The sequence below is a fragment of the Equus przewalskii genome, chromosome 18 (genome assembly GCF_037783145.1).
Source record: "Equus przewalskii isolate Varuska chromosome 18, EquPr2, whole genome shotgun sequence".
NCBI lineage: Eukaryota > Metazoa > Chordata > Mammalia > Perissodactyla > Equidae > Equus > Equus przewalskii.
The window spans coordinates 37,519,918-37,539,728 of record NC_091848.1 but is presented as its reverse complement, the minus strand read 5'-3'; the positions used below and the strand labels follow the sequence as shown (position 1 = coordinate 37,539,728).

At 48.5% G+C, this 19,811-nt stretch overlaps 1 protein-coding gene across 23 annotated transcripts in view; it reads right to left on the bottom strand.

Annotated features, from left to right (window-relative positions):
• The window catches only part of MYLK (myosin light chain kinase), a 258,792-nt gene that overhangs the window by 166,223 nt on the left and 72,758 nt on the right, over positions 1–19,811 (bottom strand). For 7 of the 23 annotated variants that reach the window (XM_070583722.1, XM_070583726.1, XM_070583730.1 and 4 more), the window contains exon 2: positions 7,326–7,493. The exons of 1 other annotated variant lie outside the window; for it this stretch is intronic. In XM_070583722.1, the coding sequence (XP_070439823.1) occupies positions 7,326–7,490 (165 nt within the window). In that variant the 5' untranslated portion in view covers positions 7,491–7,493. Of the gene's footprint in view, positions 1–7,325; positions 7,494–7,827; positions 7,926–12,385; positions 12,709–12,749; positions 13,329–19,811 lie in introns of those variants that run through there. 15 more of the 23 variants (XM_008514696.2, XM_008514697.2, XM_070583727.1 and 12 more) reach the window with 8 other exon arrangements.

Below are 19,811 nucleotides of genomic sequence, written 5' to 3'. Positions count from 1 at the left end.
GGCAGGAGCAGCGATGTAGGGGTGTGGATGGGGAGCAGGGAGGGCAGGAGTGGGATGGGGTCAGGGGAGATAGGACCCTACAAGAAGCATGGACCGAATGCCTATGAACCTGACTGGTAAGAGGTGTAGTCTTAGACCCTACCACCTTGGTTCTCAGGGGAACTAAACATTTATTGAACACCCATCATGTGGCAGACATTGTGCTATTCCTGGGGCACAAAGACGAATAAGAAATAGTCCCCGAGTTCAAGGAGCCAGATGAGACATGTGAAAGAGATGGCATCACATAGTGAGAGGAATACACGATTTGGACCCCAAAGTACTGCCTCCATCACTAACTGATGTAACCCTGGCAAGTTCTGTAATCAATCTGAGCCCCTAGATTCTTCCTCTATAAAAAGTGGGGATAAAGTTGCCTTTACCATGAGGCTAAATGACTCAGCTTTCCCATGCCTGCCATCGACAAATGCTAGTTCCCGTCCTGCCACACTCTGCCCCCAGTCCTAACCCCAAATTGACAGGGAAGATAAAATATTTTTCTTGTTTACCCTTTCTCCACAAAGGTGATGCCAGAACAACGTGTCTGCACTGTGGGGGTGTGGGCTGGGTGAGCAGGGCCAGGACTCGGCTGTGTGGGAGGGAGGAAGGGAGGAGGAGACCATGCAGCAGAGCTGGGAGCGATCAGAGAGCCCTTCCAGGCCGTGCTGAAGAACTTCGTGCCAGGTTCAAGGACAGTAAGCAGGGGATGGCACAGTCAGATGGGCACTTTAGGAAGATCATGTAAGTAGCAGTAGGAAGAACAAACTGGAAAGACAGAAGTCAGGAAGCAGGAAACCAGTTTTCAAGGCACTCGAAACCTCGTCCTAATCTCCTCTACATTCCAATAGTGCAAATTATTTACTGAACTATTTCAAGCACCTAATTATACTGTCATTTCCTACTGTTTGACATGCACATGCTTTTCTCCAGAAATCACACCAGGAGGGCTCCAAAGGACAGAAGGCAGACCAGACACCTCCTTCAAATCTCTCAAAGTGGTCCCGTGCTTCTGAGTTAGAAGGGAACTGGGAAAGAGGTACTGGGAGAAGGATGTTTCCTACTGGTTAAAGTGGAAATTGAGGAGTTATTCATGCTGTCATGGGTCAAGTCTTCTTGTGTTCCCTTCCTCCACCCTCCAAGACTTAAACATAAACAGGCCTCGATGAGGCCAGGCCAGCCCTTTATTGTGAAGCCCTCTTCAGGAAACACCGAGCCCCTCAGTCTGGACTGAAACCTCATTTGGGTTGTGCTTCTCAGAAAAAGGCCCTAAAATCTTAGCTCATTTGATTCACAGCACAGCCGGGGCCTCTCATCATGTTTGCTTTTTCTGATAAGAACAAATTCCAGGGCAGAGGGGAAGAAATCTCCAGTAATTTCGGTATTTTTCCCACCATTCAGTATTTTCCCACTCCCTTCATACTTGACATGGTGATAGGGGAGGCACCCCTTGGCACTTTGGCCACCCACAGGGGCATGAGAGCAGCTGGAGGAGGTCCAGTCAGCCCTCGGCAATGGTGGGCCTGGCTAGCTATACATGGAGGCCCCCAGCGCCTGGGCCCAGCAATGCTCAGTGGCACCTCCGATGTACTACTCTTCCCACCCAAGCTACACCCTGCACTGTGGGGGTCCTCCTACGCATGCGGTGGACAACAGAGACCCTCATCCAAGTTACATGTACCTTCCCGTCCCCGAAAGCAAACAGCTTGCCCTTCACCACCCCGCTCAGGCCTAGTGACGGCTTCTCACGGGAAGAGGCCCATACAGGCCTCAGAAGTGGGCTAAGGGCCAGAGGGCAGAGAATTCTGGCGTCCTGGGTACCCAGAACACAAAGAATGGTGTGGCTCTAGTGAGTACAACCCTTAGGCAGACAGATCCCCTGCTCTGAGGCAAGGGTACAGCCAGATGAAGGAACAGGGGTTTCTAGAATGTGGGCTCAGGTTGCCTGGGTCTAAAGGTGGTAATGATGAGAAACAGACCCAAAATTTTATGAGACAATATAATCTCCCCCAGCTTTCAGCTGGCAAAGCCAAAAAAGGGAGGTAGCTTTGGCCTAATCAGTAGACCCTTATCAAATAGGAGTTGTTCAATAATGACATTAACTCACCACTTAAACCCATATGGGTGACTTCCTCTCATAAACCCTAGACCATGTGGGTTCAAGCCAGATGGCCACAGCCAAAGAGGAATGAATTCTTCTAGGATATTTTAACTGCAGGGCCACATTCAACTCAAAGTAAGGCATTTCCCTCACTGCTGGTAGATTTGGTAAGGGTCTATAAGAGTTTTTTGGTTCTTCTCTGTGCTATGTGTTCTCCCCTACTTATTCCCATCATTTAAAGAAACTATCCCCACATGCATTTCATTAGGTGTTTATCAGTTAGGAACAGTTTTTGCAAAATTTCCTGTGTGTATAACCAAAGCCAAAGATCTTATCTGAGAAAGCTTTAAGACTTAGGATTTTTGTCTCTTAGCTGATCTTTATGCTTCCTCTACTGCTGTACCCCCATCCAGGCCCACTCCAACCAATCCTTAGGGTTCTGGCTTGTTGCCTCTTTGTTTTAATATGGCTGCCTGACCACCAGACATCACATCTGCATTCAAAGCAGGAAGCAGGGGAGGGGTGGAATATGAGAGCACCAGCGATGTCTTTTGTTTTGTTTAAATCAGAAAAACACGAGCTTTTCCAGAAACTCCACAGCAGACTTCAGCCAGAATGTGTCCACTCTTAGTTGCAAAGGAAGCCTCCACAGCGGCTTCTAAAGGAGAAAAAGGCAAGGGCAAAGGGGACTGGTAATGGGTTACGTGTTCGCTGTTCAAAGTATCTGCCACAAGCAGAAATGTCCTAACGGACGTGAGGGACTGAGACCTGCATTGCTCAACATCTCAGAGTCTGGAGCTTCTCAGAAAAAGACATGAACTGTGCACAAGGGGCACCTGCAGTCCCACCTTAGCATCACCCAAGTCTTCTTGATAGAAAGGGGGGCTTTATTGGAGGAAGGGGTTCATTAAGTCCTTGGCCTAAAAATAGGCCTAAAAAGGAAATGGGGGCAGAGCAGGCAACGGTTTTGACCTCTTTCAGGAGTAAACACAGAAAGCACAAGATTGAACCAACTTCTAATTACCAGCTTCAGAAGGTCATCAGAAGCAATCCTTTATAACTTTCTCAATCTGTGGTGTCCACTGTGTTTCTACAGTGAGGGGCAGGTCCCTGCGTCCCCTTCGGAAAAACGAGGACATCCTAGTACCCTCCACACCCAGGCTTTAGGGCTCAAGCTAGCAGTGGCAACTGTAAAGAGGGGACAAAAGCAGGCAGAGCTCCTGAGGGCCGCCACAAGGAAGAGAAGGATTCCTGCTGGCTGCGAGGGTCACCAGCCTGGGCCGAAGAAGGAACTTGAAGGCTTAACTTTTAAAAGTCTGTCACTCGAAAGAGATTCTGCAAGAGCCCAATTACTGGAGAGCCAAGATGCAAAGGTCACCATGAAACTGATGCCATGGCTGGTTTAGTGCAGAATGAGCATCCAAAACAGGATGTGTCCCAGGACCTAGAGGGAAGGGTCAGCTGCAAGCAAGGTCACGTAGCCACAGCAGAGAAAGCTAACATGACCTAGAGGGAGAGAACCACCGACGATGAACAGGGGGTGACCTTGTTTGGAGCTCAGTCCTTTATAACTAGCAACTCCTGCTCAAAGCCCATGTCACTCCAGGTTAACACCACCTTACTCTTCCCTTCTCTGAGGGCACCAGGTCAGGAACACCCCCTACCCAACTTCATCTCTGGTATCAAAGCAACCAGCTTCCTCATTCTGGAATCATTTGAGGTGGTCCTTCCCCGAAGCAAACAGTCCTTTTGTGTCCTTTGCCATAGTGACAACACGCATGTGCAGCATGCTAGTTACAGAGCACTTTTTTTTTTTTGAGGAAGATTAGCCCTGAGCTAACTACTGCCAGTCCTCCTCTTTTTGCTGAGGAAGTCTGGCCCTGAGCTAACAACCATGCCCATCTTCCTCCACTTTATACGTGGGATGCCTACCACAGCATGGCGTGCCATGCAGTGCCATGTCCGCACCCGGGATTCGAACCGGCAAACCCCGGGCCACCGAGAAGCAGAACATGCGAACCTAACCGCTGCACCACCGGGCCGGCCCCACAGAGCACTTTCTATGACAGCCTTTCCCTCTGCATTTCTTTCTGCAAGTTCTCAGATGGAGCCAGACACTCCACTAACATCTCTCTGGAACTGTCTTCCTTCTGTGTCCTCTACACACCCACATGCTGTCAAGGTGTTGTTCTGGGTTAATTCCAGGCAGGTGGTAAGTGGGAGCACAGCTCTGCAGACTGACTTTTAAGGAATACATTCATTTTGAGATATAGTCCACATGCAATATACAAAGTCAACTATTTCGTCAATATAAGCAACATAAAATTTTCACTCAGAGAATGCTCTACTTTAAGAATACTGCAGTCAACATTGTGAATGCATTAAATGTCATTGAATGGCATTTACTTGAAGATGGTTAAATTTATATTATGTGAATTTCACCTCATGAAAAACAACACTGCATTACTACACCTTTTTTTTTTTTTTTTTTGAGGAAGATTACCCCTGAGCTAACATCCACTGCCAATCCTCCTATTTTTGCTGAGGAAGATTGGCTGTGAGCTAACATCCATGCCCACCTTCCTCTGTTTTGTATGTGGAACTCCTGCCACAGCATGGCTTGACAAGGAGTTTACAGGTCCACACCTGGGATCCAACCCGGCAAACCCCAGACCACCAAAGCAGAGCGCGCGAACTTAACCACTAAGCCACCAGGCCAGCCCCTTACTACACATTTTAACTTTACCATTTTCTTCTTCAACTCATTTTCTTTACACAGGCCTGTAAACCAGAAATACAGAAACAACTAGTTGTTTCTTCTAAGATAAGGAACTCTCAGTCCATAGCAGGTCTGACCTGCCAACCAAAGGATGATGGTGCAACAAAGAATTCCAGTGTGCTGACTCCTGGCCCAGTACTCCTTCTATGGAGGTTCCAAATCATGTAACTCAAAGACATGCCTCCCCCATGACCTTCAAAGTCAACAAAGGAAGCAATGCATCATCACGCAAGTTCTCTCATGAGCCAGACACTCCACTAACATAAGGAAGCAAAGTCATCATTTCCTCTCCATGTTTGTCTCAATTTGAGGCAGGAGTTCATCTCTCAGAGGCAATAGGGCAGGAGGGTGGGTATGAAAATGAGATCAGTTTTGCTAAGCCTTTTTTGTGGTGAGGAAGATTGTCACTGAGCTAACATCTGTGCCAATCTTCCTCTATTTTGTATGTGGGACACCACCACAGCATGGCAGCAGTGTGTAGGTCCACACCCATGAATCCTGGGCCACTGAAGCAGAGCATGCAAACTTAACCACTACCCCTCCAGGCCAGCCCCTCTAAGTCATTTTTTTTTTTTTTTAAGATTTTATTTATTTTTTTTTTTAAAGATTTTATTTTTTCCTTTTTCTCCCCAACGCCCCCCGGTACATAGTTGTGTATTCTTCGTTGTGGGTTCTTCTAGTTGTGGCATGTGGGACGCTGCCTCAGCGTGGTCTGATGAGCAGTGCCATGCCCGCGCCCAGGATTCGAACCAACGAAACACTGGGCCGCCTGCAGCGGAGCGCGCGAACCTAACCACTCGGCCACGGGGCCAGCCCCTCTAAGTCATTTTTTTACAGTTGATTTTTAATTTTTTAAGTATAAATTCAGTGTTTTGTAAAGTATTCACAAAGCTGTTGGACCATCATCACTATCTAATTTCAGAACATTTTCATCATCCCAAAAAGAAACCCTGTATCCATTAGCAATCACTCTCTACTCCTCCTCTCCAGCCCCTCGCAACTATTAATCTACTCTCTGTCTCTAAAGGTTTGCCTATTCTGGACATTTCCTATACATGGAATTATTCAATATGTGGCCTTTTGTGCCTGGCTTCTTTCACTTAGTGTAATGTTTGCAGTGTTCATCACTGTTGTAGTGTGCGCATCAGTACTTCATTCCTTTTTATGGCTATGTAAGCCACTTCTAAATCCCAAAGGATTCTTCCTGTTGCTTCTTTCCCGCCAGCTGGGGGGATGTGGGGATGGGGGGACCAGAGTCAGGGCAAGAGAAAAGAGCCCTCATCCTAGTAGCTCCCAGAGTGAAGAAGCAGACCCCTTTGCAACATCACCAACATTCTGCCACAGTCTTCTTCAGTTAGAAGATATGACAAGGACTATTATGTCAGATCTACCAGCAAACAGTCTTAACTAGACAGGCCTGTGCAGAGCACACGTTGCAGTGCAGCCCCTGTATGCTCTCCAGATGACCACACAGTCAAACGTGCCGCTTAAACAAACCCAAGAAGAGTGATGCTCTCAATCCTTCCCTTCCACAAGCTTTCAGGGGCCAGCTCTTAAACTGTACATTCACAACCTATGAACAACTCAGCACCTCAGGTGTCTTTTGCTCAGATCAAAGCCTTCTAGCTTCTAAAGCTTTTCCTGGGGTAGATCCCCTGAATTTAATCCCAGCGCAAATATTATTTGCAAACCCCCTGACTTCCACATGCATCTCCGAGTCAAGTTGATGATGTGACTTCCTGGTGGCCTGAGCCAGCAGGTTACAAAGTCTCTCCAACTGGGCGTAACCTTAGAGAGTCTTCTAGATCTTCTTCCATGTTCCCTCTTCCTCTCCTCTCTAATATAAGGTGGACAAGGAATTATCCTGCCCATTTGCAGAGAAAGGAATGGAGGCCCAGGAAGGGCAAGAGACCAGTATTCATTAGCAAAAGGTGACAGAACTGAAATAAGGGGTCCTATCTCCCATCCCACTGCTCTGGATGTAGCAGTTGGATACACAAGAGGGTCAGTTAACTAAACATTCCTTCCAGGGACGGAGTGAGAGAAAAAATTACAGCCAGTTGTCAACTGTCCAGATTTGAGGGCACATACTGAAACCCAAGTTGTACCCTTCCTGCCACCAGCCCATGTCTTCTCCTATAGTCAGGCAGCACATACCCAGAACATGACCTACATCACCAGCAAAACATCTGTGTCCCTCCCCACTGCCACCCTGAGTTCTCCAATACAGACCAAAGTCAATCATAAACAAAAGGAATAGGGCACATTGGTACATACTCCCTTTATATGTGGGTCCAAAAGAAAACCAGGCCTTCTCCCAGATCCAGCCTGCTGAGGAGAAGGCTCCAGAAGGAGCGACAGCCCCTACCCCATCTCCCCCCAAGCCTTCCATCCAGCCAAGCTCCTTACCCTCCCTTCAAACTTGGCGGTGTCTCCTTCTTTGATGCAGAGGTTCCGAGGGGGCAAAATGAAAGCAGGGGCCTCCTTCAGGGGCATGGAGACGACTCTCGAGTGATCCGCACTGTGGGAGGTTTTGGAACCGTGTGCCGAGGCAGCCAGCTTCACATCCCCCATGGTCTGCAAACAGGAAGGGAGGCCAGGTCAGAGGAGACAAAGTGCAGCCCTGCCTCCCTGCAGGCAGCGCGCCCGTGTGCTGGTGGGCCCGGGGCCGTGGGTTTTACGGGGAGCCCCATGAGGTCAGGATCCACCTGGAGCTCCTCTCTGGGAACAAGAGGCTCTGTGTCTCCCGCACACAAGGCTGCCAGGGTGAGGCCCAGCCCACCCCAGACGACGGCCCCCAGGGCCACTCCCTGGCCTCCCCAAAACGCCATGGAGAACTTCTAGGAAAGGGGCGGCTGGGGCTAGGACAGAGAAGAAACCAAATGGTTCTCAGAGATTTTAGAACGGGTACCTGGCATCAGGACCTAATAGTCACGGACCCTTCAGAACTAACATCCTCCTTAGGCCCTGGTGGTAGAAAGTAAAAGCCGCTTCTGCATGAACAGTGAGAACTCACGAGCTAAAGAAAAACAGGATCTATACTCCAAGAACGGGAGGAGTTTGGGGTTAGTATGGCAAGGATCCTGGGTGAGGTGAGGTGAGAGTGTGTGGGTGAGTGAAGGGAAGGAAGCAAGGGCAGGGAGGACATCCCACTTCTGGGGAGGAGACTGTGAAAAGCCTCAAATGCCAGAGAAGGTCAGAGAAGGGTATGTTTTAATACTATCCAGGCTAACTCCTCCGTTTATAACTGAGGCCCAGAGAAGGTAAGGCACTCACCCAAAGACACAAAGCAAATGATGGCATCCCTGGCAAGAATCCCTCCGGTTCCTGCCTCCTGGTCCAGGGCCCAGTTGGGACTAGACAAGATGGCGATGGGGACCGGCAGGGTTAGCTGGAACAAAGGGACTTCCTTAGGATTGACTCCAGAAGTGGGGTTAGTACCAAGGACAAATCTGAGTTCTTGATTGCAAACTACAGAAACTGACTCTGGCTTTCATAAACGGAGAAGGGTCCTGTTAGAAAGATGGGGGTGGGAGGAGCTCCCAAAATCCACAGGAAGGGCTGGAGAACCAGGCTGGGAAAACAGGCAGCAGGCGAGAGAAGCCGGGTAGTCAGATCCCAGCCAAGGTTACCAGACACACGCAGCCACTGCCTGGAATACATCCTAAGGACCCCTGCTCCAGGTGGAAGCCTCACCAGGCTGGGATGGCTCCGGGATGGGGAGCACATCTAACTCTCCATGGAATCCATGACGCTTGGCCTATTGCAGGCGTGCGAGAGACCTCTGCTAAACCAAAGAGGAACAGCATTCCTAGTTTTTATTTTTCTGTTCACTTTTTTGGGATCTTCAGTCATACACTTAAATCTCATCCTGTGAGTAGGGCAAGTTGACACAAACGAGTAGTGGTGTCTGGGGCATGTAATTAGTTTTTTTCAAATTTAGTAACATCTAACAAAAATAAATGGGAGATACATTTTGAAGTTCAAGTTAAAGTAACAAAGACCTAGATTTGTTTGTAATAGAGCACATCCCCTGCTTGACAAATCCAGTTTTTCTTTCACTGAGAAGGTATTAGCTTTGCAAATACAATCCTTTCCAAGAGATAAGCGTCACAGGTTCCCTGCAATCGATAATGAATAAAAGCGAAACTCAGGTAGCATTTACTGTATGCCAGGAACGTTCCAGGCACTTTATAAATAATAGCTCATTTGCTCCTCACAACACCACCATGTGACAGATAATCTCATCATCCCCATTTTATGCATTAGAAACCGAGGCGCAGTAAGATTAAGAAACTTGCCCGAGGTCATAGCATGGAGTAGGGGGCAGAACTGGCACTTGAACCCAGGTGTCTGGTGCCAGGGCCCCTATTCTTAACCACTGGGCCCTCTTGCCTCCAGCAAGCAGTCAGAGTTGGCTGGTGGGCAGGAGGTCTGAGGTTGGGGTAACAAGGAGAAAGCTGAAAGCTGCTACCACATACATATAAAATTAAGATTTTCTGTGCCAAAACACACCCTGGCAACATTAGAAGATGGATGATAACCTGTGATAAAACATTTGCAACAAAAAGAAACGACAAGGACACTTTACATATAAGAAGAAAACAGTCAGACAGATCAACGGGCAGAGGCTATGACCCGCACCGTTCACAGAAGACAGACAAACGACCACTAGAGAAATGGACGCTGCCTGGCCTCACTGAGAATCCAAGAGTGCAAATTAAAAACAAGCTATTATCTTAAAAAACTAACCAAATTAACATGTAAAAAGAAAGATAACATAGAACGCTGGTGAGATGGTGGTGAGTTGGGCAAACGCATACCCTGCCAGGGGGATATAAATTGGTACAATTTTTCCAGAAAGCGATTTGGCAAAAAGATTCTGAATAAAATGTCCATCTCTTTTCCCAGTAATCCTACATTCAGAAATGTATTATTGGGAAAGAATTAGAGATGCAGCCCCAAATTTATACACAAGAACGCTAATCAATTATTTATAGCAAAACAAATAGAAAAATAATCCAGTTAAATAGGAATGGAAAAAAAATCCCATTAAATACCTAACAGTGAGAACTGGTAAAATATAGTGGAATATCAGGCAGTTATATGAGTGTATATTTACAAAGAAAATAATGATAGGAATTTAATGATATAGAAATTTTAAAACTAAAAATAAGTCTTATCATGGGAAATTTCAAACATAAAGTAGAAAGAATAATAAGCACCTCAAATACCCATCACCTAGATTCAACAATTAACATTTTGCCAATTATTTATACCATTGTGCTTGTGTATGTGTTTGCAGAACCATTTCAAAGTAATCGTGATACAATTTTAAATGCAAGAATCAAGACATATTCGTTCACTCAATTAAAATATATTGACTGAGCGTCTACCATGTGCCAAGCTAGGTGCAAGGGAGACCAGGGTGAAAAACTGCATGTGTGTGGGGCGAGTGTGGTAACACGAGAGTGGGAAAGGAATGTGGTTCTCACATTCTGCAGAGCTATCTAGGAGCACACCCTCTGCCCTCCTCCACTGCCACCGAGGTGATGTGCAGCCAGCACCAGGGGTGGGGAGGAGGTGGGAGCAGGTGTCATGAGGGTCAGACCCTGCACAAATCCAGGGGCACTGCTACTTTCCAGCTGTGGGCTGGCAAGGTACTTCAACTCTCTTGGCCTCAGTTTCCTTTTCTGTAAAATGGGAATGAGAGTATCAACCTCACAAGGCTGAAGGGAGGATTTGAATGAGAGTGGACATAAAACACACAGTGCAGCATAAAAGGCATTCCATATGTGGGAGCCGTCATCATCATCATCATCATCCAGGTCCCAAAGGGAAATCAGTTTCCCCACCCTGCAGGACAGACCCTTCTCACCAAGGCCAGCAAGAAGCCCAGGCCAGCCTGATGATCCTCAGGGCAAGGGCATCTGAGTGGGATTACTGTGTAACAGCAGCAGGAGGCAGAGGGCAGAACTCGGCGAAAAGGTGGGGAAGGAGGGCCTGAGGCCCACTGGCAGCTCCTGCAGCACTGTTGGGTCTGTTCTAGCAGTGCCATTTAACGGGCAGGGCGCATGCCCCTGACACCATGAATCTATTCTAGCAGCACCATTTAACGGGCAGGCTGCATGCCCCTGACACCACGCTGGGCACTAACCTCACTCAGTCCCCACAGTGTCGAGAGGCAGTTCTGACTGTGCTCCTTTCACAAATGAGAACACCAAGGTTCAGAAAGCCAGCTACGCTTGTCCAAGGTCACACGGCTAAGAAGTGGAAACCAAACCCAAGATTGATGGTGGTCATAGCCTGAGGGCATCCTGGAGGCCCCAGGACCCAGATGAGGTTCTCCTGCTATCCCAGTAAAGGGAGAGGCAGTAGGCAGAGGCTTGAGAGTTGCACAGAGGAAGGGGGCAGGGAATGTGGTTCCCCTCTGCTCTCAGGCCTGGCTTTGGGAGACACGAGACTCTTCCACCTCTGCTTTTGGGGGAGCTGGAAACTAGGAGTGGTGACATTAGGCTCAGGACCCTCTCTACAAATCCTCTTGATCCAAGACCTCCTGAGGTGCATCTAAATCTGAAGACCCTGGATGCTCTCATCAAAAGAACATGTTTGGCCTCAAGAACACACAAGACAGAAGTCATCCATTCAGAGGAGGGGTCTGGCTTCACCTTAGAAAATGAACAGGCAAGTCCATATAGCCAGGAGACATCCAGTCCCCTGCGAGGCAGTGGGGGGCAGGGGGCAGTTACTTAACTATCACGTGGGCAGGACCAGTGCCCAGTCCCAGGCTGGCCAGCACACCAAACAGCTCCGCTCAGCCCATCGCCCCGCCCACTGCCATGAGCAGTACAAACAGATTCCATCTGCACTGCCAATTAATGGTTACCGACATATTTGGAATGCTCTGTCAAAAAAAAATAATAATAAATCAAACCAAACAATCTTTGTTCCCTTCTAATCCCTTGTCCAGCCGGTGACCACATTCCAATCAGGAACACCAGAGAGCCTGGGTAAATTCTGCAACAAATTCTCTATCCACGGAGCAGTGCTCAGCGGCTAGAATAAAACACACCCCCCTCTAGGGGGTTTCATTCAATATCAGTGATCCCAAGATCAAAGGACAGAGAAGGAAGAAGAGAAGAAATGGAGGAGAGGGGTCCAAAAGCAGCCGTCTGAGAGCTGGAAGCAGCTGCCCCCACGATGCTTGGGCCAAGCTCAGCTCCAAATTAGGTTTTCACAAGTCACAGAATTTTTTAATCTCAAAACAGCACTGAGTTAATTTGACTTAATTTGATCAAAAGCACTTTAAATTGTCTTTTGAACCCAGAAAGGAGCACTTTCAACTACAGCCAAAAGAGGGCAATTCTGAGGCAAAGAGACTGAGATAAAAGTTAAAAATCAAGAATCAAGTTATATGGCAGAAGAAGTTTAGAGAAACCAGTCGCACCCTCCCTACCCAAGGCGCATACATTTTAAATGACCGTCGTCTTCGAGCACCTGGTCAGGCAGTGGAGCATCCTGGAAATATCAAACCTTCCCCACAGGGAAGGGATCCCCAACAGGCTCTGAACTTGCAGGCTGGCAGGCGACAGCAAACTCACATATCCAGCAGCAAAACCACCCAGGTGCAAACACCCCAGGCAGCGACAGTTCCACTCTCCCCACCTTAATCCTCTCTCCGCAGTGCACTCAAATCCCGACAGATTCCCTAATCACTCCTAATCCCGGAGAGGGGACTGCTCCTTGGCTGTGGCCGTGCCAGGCTGACTTGCTGTGACCCACGGGAGTGAACAGTGGGGCAGGGTCACACACCAGAGAACGGACACGCCTTACCGTGGCCTCTTCCTCCGGCAGCTCTCCCATGAGGTGGGACGCATGGGCAGCCACGCTTTGCCGCTGTGCTGCAGAGATTCCTGTCCAAGGTCCGTCAGAGAAGGAAGACGGTGAAGGAGAGCCAGGGACGGGCTGCAGAGCCCAGAGCCAGACTGAGAAAGTTACGGGGCCGTTTGTCTGACTCTGCTCACAGATGTTGCAACTTGCCTTCGCTGGGCAGCCAACTTCACCCGGTCAGGGAGATCTGTTGTTTTAATCCGCCCAGCTGGGGTGACCTTTGCAACCTCTGGCTGCCAGCTGCAGAGGCTCTCAATGGAGTCCGGGGAAACAAGGGGTGGAAGCTCACAGGTTTTTACTTGTTCTGAGCTGCAGATTTCAATCTGAGTGGGGAACAAAGGGAGGACACTGTCGAGCAGAGAGCTGAGCCCTTGGAAGTGCTGGGCACATCCCCAACTCCACATCTGGCCTGGAGCACCACTCATCCCTTGGCACTTCTGGCCTGGGATTACCACCCAGGGCTCATGGGACACTTGCCTCCTGAGACTCAGCTCCTTCCTCAAGCTGAAGAAGCCTGTTTATGATCTCCGGATTGGGAACAAGCCCAGAGAGCGGATGGACGGGGAACTCCCGGGCTGCAATTTGTCTTAAGGAATCTGGACTGAGATTTGAATCAGGCTCCACAGACTGTGTTCACGTTGCCAACAGGACTTAGCAGCACTGATCCTGACCCTGGGGAGCTTCAAGACTGGTCCTTGATGCATACCTCTAAAACATGGTAGCAAGCTGATGGCCAGCCGCATCCCTCTCCTCCAGGGGAGAGAAGGCATTTCCACCATTCCAAAGGAATTGCTCCTCCTACGCAACTCACACATTGGGACAGACTACTGATGTCCGAATCAGGAATGACATGAATTTAAGCCTTTCCATTGGCTCATGTCTGATTCCTGAGTAACCGGTATTTTCGTGACACCTATTTGCCCCCTACCCTCTAGCTCAGCAGCTGCCAAATTTTTGGTCTCAGGGACCATTTATACTCCTAAAAATTATTGAGGATCCCAAAGAGCTTTTGCGTGTGAATTATTGCTGTCAATATTTACTGTATTAGAAGTTAAAATTAAGAAATATTAATCCATTTTAAAGCATCAATAATAAGCCCATTATGTTTTAACATAAATAACACTTTTAAAAGGAAAATATATTTTCCAAAACAAAAAAAAGCCTAGTAACAAGAGTCATTCATTTTTGCAAATTTCTTTAATGTCTGGATTATAAGAAGACCGCTTGATTTTCATACTGGCTTCTGCATCCAGTCTGTTGTGACATCACAGTATTTTTAGCCACTGGAAAACTCCACTGTACACTGGAGATAGAAGTGAAAAAGGCAAACGACATTTTATTACAAAAATAATTTGGACCTCATGGCCTCTGAATGAGTCTCAGGGATGCCAAGGGTCCCCAGGGCACACTTTGAGAACCACTGCGTTACCCTGTGCCCCAACTCTCCCTGTCACTATCTGCTCTCCACTTCTGCCCCTCCCTAAAAAAACACATGTGGAAGGGAAAAGAGGTTTTACAGGAGTCGTGGTGTGCAGCTTTGAGGGACTCATGGGGAAAAGGGTGAATCGATACCTAATTTGATTCCATCTTTTCTTCCAAAGAGAATGGTTGAACAAATTGGACCAGAGAGATCTGAAGCCTGAGGTAGACACTGTTGCAGAGAACACCTTTAAATCAATTAAGTCCTTGGACAAGACTCAATATACACCCCAGATTCTGGAAGACCTTGCATGTAGATATTTGAATACTTTATGTCTAATAAAGGAAGAAATGAATCCAAAAAACAATGCTGTCCACCACTGAGGAGTGGAGATGAATCTGGATCTGAGTCTTCCTAGACGGAGGTCTCTGGTGGTGGGCAACAGGACTGGAAAGTCATTTTGAATTGGACAGAACCAAGGACAATGATTTGGACAAAAACATGGAAGGCCTGTCTATCAAACCTGTGGGTTACACAGAGCAAGTGAGAACAGCTAAGAAGTTGGATATTAAACACAACACTGAAAGATCAGCACAGTGAACCAGAGCTTGACAGGATGTTTAAAAGAACAATTTTTAAATTCCTATACTTAGGCTCAAAAACAAAAACAAAACAACTGCCAAGTACAAATGGCTGATTGAAAACACTCAACACAGACTTCTGGCCCCGAGGTTAGGCCAGGTCCCATGTTAGGAGCACACATCAAACCCTTTATGTTGTCTTCGTCCCATGCATCAGAATTGGCAGCCATGTGGCTGTATGGTTATCCGGTTCCCATCTGTCTCCCCCACTGGAACCCAAGCTCCACCAGGTCACAGGGCCTGAGTGCTTTGCTCACTACTGTATCCCCAATCCCTAGCATACTGGTGAGCACAAAATAAGTTCTCAATAAATACCTGTGCAATACATGAATGGACAGAAATTTAGGCTAAAAAAACCCATAAAAAAATCACTGCCAAACCATGACACCACTTAGTTTTGTTGTATAGGGAATCTTGTGAATGTTAGAAAGAGGACATAGGGAAAGGAGTAGGTGAACCCCTCTAGGGCCTATAAATATTTGGTTCGAGACACATGGTGCCAGGCTAGCTCTAGACCTGGCATGTAACTCATGCATCCTTTCCACTCTTAGCTTCTCAGTCTTCCTGTGTGTGAAATGGGCACAATCACACTCTGCCCTGGGTACACTCTCTGGGGTTCATGCTGGTATCCCTGAGCGACTTGGACCCAGGTCCCTGGGTTCCCAAGTGAAATCAGACAAAGCCAGTCCCCTCGCTCTGTCCCCCACAGCTGAGTTCCTCCACCAGACAGCCTCTCCCTCCCCATAGCTTCCCGGGCCTTTCCTCTTGGGAAACACAGTAAAGGAGAGGCTGGGCTTCTGCAGGCAGAGGAGCTGCCCACGTCAGCCAGGCCACATCAGCAGAGCAGCAGACCACGGGCGGGACAAGGACACCCACTCAGCAACACTGCCCTGTGTGCCCACAGCTTTGGCAGAAAGCTATTTTTAAATTTTCTTAAAAGGGGACATACACACACAGATCAAATCAAATAAACACACCCGACCGCACACACAGCGCGAAGGAGTGAGACCTGGTCTCCCGCAGCTGCTCTCTTCCTGTTGGGATTCTTGCTTAATTTGGGATTTAATGAGAACAGGCTGAGAGAAGCTTTCTGCAATAAAAGTCACGTGCAAAAAGAAATCAGAGCCAGAACCAGAAACTCTGGTTATAACCAAATCAGCAAAACACACATTCCTATCCCAGTCTAGCAAGAATCCTGAAGTTCACTCATTCTATTATCAGGTCTCATCCCTACAGAAGTAAGTTTGGGGTCACAAGCGTGTTTACAGAACCTTCCCCCTCTCAAACACCATGCCTTCTCCCTCCATTCCGCTAAGCCCTATCCGTTGTGCCCAGTTTTTCACAGTCCATGAGATGAGCACTGTGAGTCCTCAGGGAGGCGCTGCCCTGCCCCCTCAGTCCACGGGAGTCCAGCAAATCAAGTCAAGGACGGGGAACAGAGCTCATGGCTTTGCAGTTAGATGTTGTGTTCTCCACAGCTAAACTGTGTGGCCTGAGGCACGTGAGTCTCTGAAAGTCTCAGTATACTCATCTGTAAAATGGGGCTACCACTAACACCCCCGACCTGCAGGGTTGCTGGGAGGGTCAGTGACATATATGAAAAGCAGCCCCAACCCAGTCTCTGGCAGAGAATAAGTGCTCAATTCATGGTGGCTGCTGTTGTTAACATGGTGGTGGTGGATGTGTTAAGATTTGTCAGAAGCTCAGAGGACAGAAGCAGCCTTGGCCAAGTAGGGCCACCAGGAGAAATTGGGAGACAGCACCAGAGGATAAAATAGCACCAGAGTGAGGGTCAGCAACTCTGGTGCTCCCTGTGGCTGCACCCTAGCCAGCTGTGTGTCCTTAAGAAAGTCACTTCCCTTCTCTGGTCCTCGCTATGTGTCCTGAAGGGCCTCTCTGGACCCTTCCTGCCCTAGTACGCCTGTGTCTCTAGGACTGCTGCCAGCTCTCCACAAGACACGCGGGCAGGTAGGAAAGGTTCCAGCAGGGGGAGCCAAGCCCAGAGCAGGGACAAGATGCTGCAGGACACCAGGAGAGGAGGAAAGAAGAGACTTCTGTTGTGCGCCCAGCATGCAGGGTTTCATAGGCCGGGCAGCGGAATCAGGCAGGCGCAGCTGGTCCTTGAGGCACACCTGCGAGACACCAGCACAGGCCGTGAAGACTGAGGACTGGGCTAGGAATGGGCACCTATGCAGTTATCCCGGCTGCTCAGCCCCTGGCCAGCTCCCAGGTCAAGCCTCTGATTCAATGGGGTCTGTCCAGAGAGAGGCTGGGGCTGAAAGAGCGGACGGGAAACCCCAGGAAAAAGAGGAACAGAGAGAACCAATAGTAGGTACTATTTAGAGAGCACTAACTATGTGTCAGCCATCAAAGTAAGTACTTAAGGTGACTTGCGTCATTTAATCCCTTAGCAGAGTGGCAAATGTTAATAGCAAAATTAATAAAGCAGGGCATTGGGGAGTATCATTCACTCATAAAGTAAATGGGATATATTCCCTTTTTTCTACTACTTCATTCTTCCTCTTCCTCCTCCAATTGAACCAATATTTAGTAATTTGAGTTATTCTGAAACAGGAGTCTTGGGCAGGGGGCAGGTGGGAGGCTGTGAGTGGGTCTAGGCAGCCCATAGCAGTATGGGCTGTTGGTGTTGTAGTGTCAGAGAGCGAGGGGAGGTGAGAAGCGCAGGGAGAGGGAGTGAAGAGAAGGGCCACCACTGCGAGCCAGGAGTCTGCCCTGCCCTCCTCTCCAGGTCTTCAGAGAGGCCTAGGGAAGCTTTGGGAAGGAAGGCTCAGGAATGAAAGGAGGCTCATGATTCTGCTGATCACACCCCTCCCAGAGCGGGCTCTGAGCAGCTTCTCTAGCTCCAGATTGGCATGTTCCATCCCTTCTTTCTGAGTCGCTTGAAGCACACGCTGCCCCTCAGCCTTCTGCAGGGAGCTGGCCTCCTGGTGAAGATCTGAAGGGACAGGCCCAGGCCCAGGGGATCCTGTGCTGGGAGGGCCCTTAGATCCTGAGAACTCAGATGCAGGTGAACTGTGAGCAGAGCTCCCCCAGGTCTGGCTGCTGAATGTGGTCCCTGCTCCTCTCCACTGGTTTAGGGAAGATGCCAGCAGCCCATGGCCTGTTTCTCCTGGGGAAACATTAGCTCTGTGGCTGGAACAACGCCTGGCTGATTTGAGGAGGACCCTCCTGTGGGAGTCCTGCCTCTCTTCCTGAGAGCCTCAGGCACTGGGCTGGAACAGTGTCTCCCAGGGAAACATGAGGCAGGAAGCACTGCTGATGGGAAGGGCTGCAGGGATGTGGAACGCTGACAAGAACCAAGGCTGCATTTGAAGACTGTCTCCAGCCACAAGCATCCACAGCTCCTGCTGGACCTTCCCGGCCCGAGGCAGTTGCCAGCGCCCATCTGGCTCTAGCATGTCCATGGTTCACTCACGCTTCCCTTACTGAGAGGCCTGGGCGCCCTTCTTTTGCAAATCCTCCCCTCTGTGACACAGCACAGGAAAATGAGGCAAGAGCCAACCTGATTTATCCACTCCTATGGGCTCCAGGGTTGGAAATTTGAGTCTGCCGTGGTTTTCTAGTTACTGCGACCAACACAATCTGCCTCCTCTAGCTGAAGCCAAAGGCCTGGCAAATAGTTTTATGGATTTCTAGTCTTCCTTCCAATCTTGGTCAGCACTGAGACAAGAGGGCAGGTGCACAGAGAAGGGGAATGAGGAGGGAGCTGAGACTGGGGGTCTCCGACATGCCAGAGGTAGGGTACTAAATCCAGGGGGGATTTTCCCATGCACTTTTCAGGTTGGCTGCCTCAGCTGCAGAGAGAGAGAGAACCAGTTCCAACTCTAGGGTCAAGCCCAGAACTGTCTCAAGAGCACAGCTGGGATAAGCACCAGTCCTAGGACACTAGCAACAATAAACTGACAATCTAAGAGTAAGTTAGGTGGTGAGCCAGCAGTGCACTTCTGTGAGCCATCCCATCACAGGCTTTGTAGTCAGACATGCCTGGACTTGAATTTGCCTCTGTCACTTAGTTGCTAGATGACCTTGGGTGATTTACTTAATCTCTGTAAACCTCAACTTCCCCATCTGTATATCTGTTTTGTAGGGCTTGGTCGAGATTAGAGGCAATTTCAAGGATCTAACACAAAGCAGATAACTCTGAATACCTAATACATTGTAACTGCAATGTGCAATTTCTAACACATAGCAAGCGGATTTCAACAAGTGTAACTCTGATAACAGCCAATTATGATGAAGAATCAGAGGTATCACATTTCACTTAGATGTCCCAGTTCATTTAAACATTGCTGCAAATAAAATACCACCCTCTCTATCACAAAGAGTAGATTATTAATTCACGCTCTTATGTTGACTTCTTTTTATCTATTGCTTGTCATTGGCTAGATAATACACATTACTCTCACCCTCCCACATTCTGGCTTACTGTTAGCACACTGGAATATGGCTGGATGGCAGAATGTGAGGGTTGGAAGGGGACCTAAATCATTTAATGCAACCCCCTTATTTTACAGATGAGGAAACTGGGCCCAGAGGGGACCAATGTAACCTCAAAGACAGGGGCAGGGATCTCTGGATCTCTGAAGTTTGTCAAAGCACAGAGAACAGGCCATGACCATCTAAGCAGGTAAGTCCTGCAGTAGAGAGCTGAGCTGTGGGTGGGGCAAAGGTGGTGCATGTTTAAGAGCAAGGAAACTCATCTGGGAACGGGGTGGGTCAAGAGGAGTTGTGAGAGATGCAGTCACTAAATTGATTGAGACTAGGTTATGGAGGGCCTGGAGGATGGCAATGCTCTCAGCTAATGCTACCAAAAGGGCTTTTATTTAAAATTAACATCAAGCTACTGACTTAACTTACGAAATGCTTTTCCCATCAACATCTCACTTCAACTTCCCAATATATGGAGATATATTACAACCCCAT